The 7479-nt window shown below is 42.4% G+C and overlaps 1 protein-coding gene across 6 annotated transcripts; it reads right to left on the bottom strand.

Moving 5' to 3' along the window:
* Positions 1–892: 892 nt before the first annotated feature.
* Positions 893–6640, bottom strand: LOC104456861 (G-box-binding factor 1). 6 transcript variants are annotated; one of them, XM_039300673.1, is made up of 12 exons: positions 6250–6639; positions 4433–4544; positions 4300–4347; positions 4105–4194; positions 3902–3982; positions 3539–3714; positions 3396–3450; positions 3129–3177; positions 2836–3041; positions 2109–2186; positions 1549–1674; positions 893–1368 (listed from the first exon to the last, which is right to left on the bottom strand). In XM_039300673.1, the coding sequence occupies exons 2-12, from the start codon at positions 4490–4492 to the stop codon at positions 1270–1272; spliced, it is 1068 nt and encodes a 355-aa protein (XP_039156607.1). In that variant the 5' UTR covers positions 4493–4544; positions 6250–6639; the 3' UTR covers positions 893–1269. The 6 variants fall into 6 exon arrangements, with proteins under 6 accessions (XP_039156607.1, XP_039156609.1, XP_039156610.1 ...); XM_039300675.1 differs by having other exon boundaries at positions 3165–3177; positions 4433–4572; XM_039300676.1 differs by having other exon boundaries at positions 2836–2993; positions 4433–4572.
* Positions 6641–7479: the final 839 nt, after the last annotated feature.

Raw genomic sequence — 7479 nt, forward strand, 5'->3', positions numbered from 1 at the left:
TCTCCCCCCTTCCTTCCTTCTTTTCCATATTTTAATTTTTTATTTTTGGCCTTTTCTTGTATCGATGCTCTGAGAAGAGGGTATGAAACCGGACATGATAAATACCGACCGAGCAAATCGAGAATGCACGATGAAATTGGTAAAGAAACCAATGTGTGTGATGGGAGAAAAACGAGGAATTGTCTGAATCTATCCTTCCCAACTTCGGGTGGGTGTCCTCTTTCTGTCGGTCATGTGATTTGAGCGAACTTGAGTCGATTGGACATCCTGCTTTTCACTGTTGCGCGCGGACATGTGATTGATCAGTCCGATGGGATAACTAGGAAACGCATCGAATCATACATCTGACAAGAGGTTTTTAAAAAGTGCTACTGATTTTGAGTTCTAGCACGCTGCGGATTCGTATTTGATGCCGATTGATTTTAACCCATCGCCATCGGTTGACATGGATACGTTGGAGTCTGCATACGGCGACATCGAGGAGACTGAATCACGAGATCAAGAATTTGCAGCAAGAGGGCGAGGGCGGGGCACGACTTGAAAGCTCGACAGTGGATTTTGGATTACAGTCGAAAAACAACCGCCACTTCAACAATGCGATTTTCTTCTTGTGAGTTGCCAAGCGCTCTCGTATGCTGAGGAGCTTCATCTCCTCGTGCCTGTAGATACACAACTGAAACTCTAGATGTGGGCGATCATGTGTCAAACATTGCTAAATCAGAAGGAAAACGAAGGCATATGATCAAACTCAACACAGCCTCGAGAAGCAGCGAATTCCCATGCCCAAGTTGGTTAACTCCAACGCCGATTTGACTCTGCGTAATCTAGTCATCTTTTCTTTAAGGTTTGCCATCCCTCCTCACGACCATAGAATGACCAAACAAAGTTCCGATTGAAATAGAAAGACAGGTAGTCATAGAAATACAATGAATGGACCAAGAGATCACTCTGCTTCATGATACAAAGAATTATGGATGACAGCACTTCACAAGAAAAAGAAAGTGCAATAATGTTGTAACCTCCAGATCAGTCCTCATCTGCTCTGCCAATTAGTGTTACAAGCAATGTGCATGTTGTCTACTATGGCTCAAACTTGAGAAGAAACTATGTATAACTAGAGTTACAAAAAGGAAAATGGGTCAAGGGTATAAGATTAGTGAGACAAAGGAAATGCGTGTCGAGTTGCCACTGTCAATAAAATAGTTTGACAAGGTCAATGTTATTTCCGCTGCATACTGTGTTTCATTATTATCAAGAGAAATCTCTCCTTCAACTGTTCTCCTCACTTCCGTGCGATTGAAGGGCTGAAGTGGAGTCGTGTTCAAGGTTAGCGACTGCCTCCGGTCCACAGACTCGGGTCAATTCCTCCTGTTAAGCAAGCATCAAAGCAGAGATATAAAAGATGCACAGAAACAGAAGTGAATAATAAAATGTGTCCATTTGCCAGCTCTGCACAATCTGCCAGCACTAAGATAGCGAGGGTAATTTATTAGTGCAGGTAAAGAAAGAACGAGAGAACTGATTGCAACAGTCTGTTCTATCCAAAACCTTGATAGCACTATTCTCAGATGTAAGTTTCTCGCATTCCTCTGAAAGCCTATGAAGCTCATCTCTCAGAGTGTGATTCTCATTGCTTAGTGTCTCCACCCGTGCTTGTAGTTCTTCACACTCCACCTTACAAAGAGAAATAAAGTTATGCATGAATCAGAAATGCAGCTAAATATGATGATGAAACATAATCACAGAATGCAAGTATCGACATCATGAAAAAAGTAAATAAGGGCACCAAAATCAATGACTTCAGACCACAATCAATAGTAGTTAAAAAGAAAAATTGAAAAGTGACGTGCTTTGATTTTATCATTGTAAGTATTGGAAAAGACTGACAGTTGATCCATGCAATAATTCGGATAATTTCCAAATACAAGTACAATAATAACTAATAAAATGCAAACTGGATGTCTAAGTTCCAACCAAAAAAAACAATAAACTGGATGTTTAAGGACTGCAAATGTGTCTATTGATATACAACTAGCTTCCTTGAAGACGTTTAGCTGGGAAACACAAGGAACATAGCAAATACAATAGAACTCAAATGTGTGTTATACCTGCTTTCTTAATCTTGACCTTCTCGCTGACTCCCTGTTAGATTGCTTCCTCCTCTGCCTTTTTAATTCACGTTCATCCTGTCAAGTTAAAACAAAATTAAGGAAAAGTTTATCAGTACCAGTAGGATAGCAAAATCCTGTAAAAACAGATAATAAACGAATCACTGATTAGGCAGATGCCACATGAGAGGATCAAACATCTATTGAGCCCAATTCAGTCTGGGTTCATTACTTCATGAAAGTACTCTCTGTTCATGCCCATTACTTCATGAAACTACCTTTTCTGTTTTTTGCAGTATTATTTACTTAGGAGAGATAATGTTGGCGAATTTTTTTTTCTTCCTAAGCACACGTTATCACTGGAATCTCTGATATTGAGAGCTTTGAGCACACGAACATCACAGTGGCTCATCACAACACATGAACATAAAAAGGCCTAGTGTGGGAGAAGGTACTTCATGTAACGATACATGGCGTAACAAGCCAATCACAAATGGGTGGTTGCAAAATTTAAGCGCCATGTATGATCACAAGCATATAATGTGGACAACAAAATTGGTCAGTCCCACCACATCATTTAAGCGACTGACATATAATACTTTTCCCACTGTAAGAATAGAAGAAAAAAAGGAGTTTCTCTTGCTTTGTTGTCGGTTTGCTCTCTATTATTTATCAACAATGGGAAAATGTCCGCACAATTAAGATGATCCTAGTTCCAGTATCGTACTTGCATCCATTGATCAGGCATCATTCCTGTTGGGACAAGAGTTGATGAAGCAGCACCAGGATTTGGCCTGATCTTTGCAGCTCCACCAGCAGAGGATGCATTCCACAAATCCATTCCAATATTCAAATTAGTTGCAGGAGTGGGCACTCCAGGCTTCCCTGTTACAGAAACTTGCATTATTGCCGTATTATTTTGTGCATTAGCTCCTGCAAAAAGCCACCAGAGTTAGAGAATTCAATGTGTAGTAAGAAAATTCTAAGTCTTTCGCTTTGGAAGAAAAGTGAGATATATACCATCTGCAAGCATCTGATCAAAGCTCCCCTTCTTACCTGCAGTGAATTCCTGAAGAATAATTGGAGCAGAATAATGAGAGAATGTAAAAAGCCATCTCAACCTATGAATGAATCAAAAACCTGCGCTCCCAGAATAAGCATAATTCAACGTAGATTACAAATGCATCAGAAGTAGTTAACCAGTATAAGAATGCAACACAACAGTGTTCCAGTGTGCAACACAACAGTGTTCCAGTGTGCAACAAAAGAATGACATTGAAAACACACCTGTTGGCTATTGTCCTCATTTCCTTCAGATGAACCCTCACTACCGCTATCAGCACTGCGAACAAGCAAAGACATTATATGACCCAATAAATTAAACTAGCTCTTCTATCCCAGATTCGAGAAAGGAGAGCAATTATACCAACCTTTGGGATGCTCCATCATTTCCTGAGCCTGAAGTAGCCTTAACACCATCTGCAGCCTTCCCACCAACCAAACTACTGTTTCCAGAAGTCACTTTGGATTTTTTAGCTGAAGCTCCATCTCTTCCGTCAGCACCTTTCCCATCTGGTTCCACATTTGTTTGTGCTGCAACTGGAGTCTACATAAGTAGAAATGACAGATTAATCTAATGAGATCAATGCTTTCCTCTAATCAGATGGAGAGACTCCTCCTACTCTCTGTTCATTCTTAACTTCCCAGGTTTTCTTTTCCTGGTCTGCATAAGACAGAGAACCACTTGGTGTTCAGGGAGCATATTCCAAACTAGTCAAGAGAAAAGAAATTACCGGAGCCATATTAGGATGAACATAAGGAGGATATATGGCTGAGTATGGCACTGGCGTGCCATACGGTGGCATCAAAGGATGCTGCACGCATTTAAAAAAAAAAAAAATGTATAAGCTCGTCTCATCCATCCAAACTAACAGCACATTTATATGTAAGTAAAAATATTACAGCCACATTGTTTCCAAATAACAAGGAAATTCACCTGGCTTCCCCACATATAAGGATGAGGACTTGGAGAAGCAACAGTAGAAGCAAAAAAAGGAGGTGGTGTTGCTCCAGGGGCATAGTAAGCCTAACAAGGAAGTTAATAAATAACTTATCAGGACATCAACTGCATATGCTTCAGATTAACTAGACTTGCTTATCGAAAGAAACCCAAAAAGTTTCTGATAAGGACCTGCATAGGACTTGACCAATCAGGATATGATGGTGTAGTTGGAACTTCCTGCGTAGGAGATAATAACATAAATATCTTATTTCAAAGGGAATTAATGTACATTGCTTAGCAAAACATAATCCTGAAATCATACCTGAATTGAAGAAGTAGGTTTGGAAGGTTTAGAAGCTGTGGTTTCTTCCCCGGTCCCCATTCAGGAGAGTTCCCAAAACCTTTCCAAGGTTAATTGTCCCTAGCTAATTACACTGAAAGTTTGTAATATCTATGAGACACCTGCAGGCATTATTGATTAGAATTAATCACACACAAATAACTCTGCCATGGAATATCTGCAACTCTTTTTAGTCAATAACAAACAGAAAATCCACTCCACCACATCAACAGCTCCTTTCCTAATGCATGCATTTCAACGAACAAAAGATCCAGGACAGACCATCAATTATGCATGCCCAAAAGAAGAGACCAAATGACTGCATCTCTCCACACACCCACACCCAACCGCAACCCCACCCCCCAAAAAAAAAAACGAATAAATATGGGTATTTGTCTGTGTGAGCGTGTGCACCTCTCCATGATTGCATTAACATGTTAAAGACCAAATATATTATTTGACAACTCCAGATAATTGTGCATCAACTTGAGGGTCCAAAGAACAACAGTACGACTGCATATCCAAACAATATGATCAAATAGCATCAGAGTTACAAGACCAATCGGCTAACGGCCAGTCTGCAATACATTAATGGGCACTTCTACCTTTAAGATCCACAACAATCAACAGACAGGACAGGCAAATGATGCTACAGCAGCTTATTCCACAAATTATAAAGGGCAATTGTACAAGATAAAATAATTCCATCTCCTAGACAAAATCAGGAGTGAAGTCATTTGCAAAGTACAGAATAGGCTGTGCTTCTATTTTGTTCCATCTTTTTGACCGACAAGGAATCCCGAGCTGAAAACTCTCCTTTCTTTTTTATGACAGCAAGAATGGTCATTAATTTCAGCCAGCCAGAATCAGTATATTGTGATTCAATTCAATTAAAGGTTCACCCGATACATTAATACTTAAATTTTTGAATCACGAGCGAATCTGCTGATTTGATCTGAATCTGCGGTTTTATCATTACATATCATATTTAACCAATTCAAATGATGCAATATTAGATTCTGATACTTAAACAGCATAAACTAAGCTTTGCACACGAACAATTTGTCTGTATGTTTAAATGCGACATCTGACGACGTGCTGCTGCACCTACTACAGATTACACCATCTACTCTAAAGTTGTAACCAAGAAATCTGACTTTAAAAATTCTTATTCCACAGTATATTTCATACAGACTCGTAAATTCGAGGCTTTACGTTTGCCATCCTTATTTCGATTTGACAACTACAAGAGCAAGGCTACGAAAAAAGGCAGCGGTCCGCCCCCTATAATTCTTTTCCAGCGCCAATCTAATTCTCCCGAGAGAGAATCACCACAAAGCGCGCAACTTTCTCAACAGTTGCAACATCCATGCCAAAACTCCCTCTACTGTTCCCAAAAATTCGGTGGATGGTAGCCCCGACACAAGCTTCTCTAGGCAGTTGCTGGCCGTACAACTGACGAATCTCCAGCTAACTTCCCCAAACGGGCATCGCAATGCGAAAAAAAGCAAAAGCCGACGCGGCACCGGCAAAATACCGAATCATCAGAACACGTCCACGTAAAAAAAAGTCCCAAAACGGAAGCTCAAGTCTTCATCGCACCACGCGAATTCCTACCGAACGCTCGACCGGCGAAGAACCGCGACGACGAATTCGGTCGCGGTCGAGCATCGCCGCTGTCACGCCCCGCACAATTAGCTCCGGAAGAGAAACTCATCCACACATGCACGCGCGCACGCATACGGGCACAGAGAAAGAGAGAGAGAGAGAGAGAGAGAGAGAGAGAGAGAGAGACCGACCTGGGGAGAGAGAGAAAGAGAGAGAGACGGGGGAGGAAATCCAGCTGGAATTCCACGGAAGCTACTGGAAACTTCCTCCTCTGCTTCTTCTTCTTATTCCTCCTCCTCTTCGAGTCGGATCCGAAGCGCTCGACAATTAGGGCTGCGGCGGACTCTCCAACCAATCGCCGCCCGCCGGCCGGGGCCGAGGGACCAGGACGAGACGCGAATCGCCGGCGGCGGCGATAGAGAGATGGAGAGAGAGAGAGAGTGGCGGCGTCGGGTCTACAGTTGCAGCGCGCCTACACGGAGAAGCGTGTCGGAGCGAGCGGAGGAGAGAGAAAGAAAGAGGAGAGAGAGAGAGAGAGAGAGAGCGTGCGATGGCTGTTTGGGCGAGGCGAGATATGGTGTGGTGGCCGACCCCGATAGGGCGGTGACTGGCTTAGGGTTTTCCGGGACGACACGTGCGGAGGGAATGGGATCCAGCTGTCCACGTCTCATAGGGTCGCGGCCGGGGCCCACTCCCACCCGAACGCTCCGACTCATCGGGCGGGCCCCGCCGACTGGATAATCTTTAATATTCCCCCCGCCACCCCCACGGGGGCGAAATTCACATTTTGTCCCCCTTTTTTTTTTTTTTTTAATTTTGTATTATCTGCTCGGTTAATTTATAAATAATCGGTCGTGTTATTATCACCCGCCGGTGCCCGGTGGGAGGAAAATTCGCGCCCCTGGTCGGCCCACCTTCTTTCCGTTCTCGTCGTGTTCCCCCACGCGGCACGCGTGCCCGCCACGTCAGCTAGGATCGCCCTCGGTCAAAGTCAAGGACTCCTGTCGCGCGTGGGACCGGCCGAGGGAAATTATCCGGGAGGGATCAAATAGAGAAAGGAAAAAAATATACGGGATTCGGTAGAGCTTTGACAATGACATGAAAATGGGTTAATGCCATTGAAATCTAAAATATCCCATACTCTTGTGATCTATTCTAAACTAATTTTGGTATGATAATAGATCCAACCCCGATATATTTATATCAATGTCACGTTTGCTCTAAATTAATTTTCGTGTCGATACTCATATCACATTTATTATCGAAAAATTTCAAGTTTCCCACAATTTAAGGATAAATGCAGTGCGAGTATGTGATGGTTTTGGATTTTATATGACACGAAAATTAGTTTTGAATTGATGTGTAGCTTAAGATTTTTGGTGACATTTATCTTATGAAAATTAAAATAACTATACACGCAT

Source organism: Eucalyptus grandis, chromosome 8 (genome assembly GCF_016545825.1).
Source record: "Eucalyptus grandis isolate ANBG69807.140 chromosome 8, ASM1654582v1, whole genome shotgun sequence".
In the NCBI taxonomy this organism is placed as follows: domain Eukaryota; kingdom Viridiplantae; phylum Streptophyta; class Magnoliopsida; order Myrtales; family Myrtaceae; genus Eucalyptus; species Eucalyptus grandis.

Bases quoted from the DNA above. Each gene is read 5' to 3' on its own strand.
- LOC104456861 (XM_039300673.1), bottom strand. From the start codon at position 4,492: ATGGGGACCGGGGAAGAAACCACAGCTTCTAAACCTTCCAAACCTACT. The intron at 3,715-3,901 runs GTAATTTCTTTT...CTACTTATGTAG, and splicing joins TTCATCCTAATATGGCTCCG to ACTCCAGTTGCAGCACAAAC. The intron at 3,042-3,128 runs GTATATATCTCA...GGCTTTTTGCAG, and splicing joins TGATCAGATGCTTGCAGATG to GAGCTAATGCACAAAATAAT.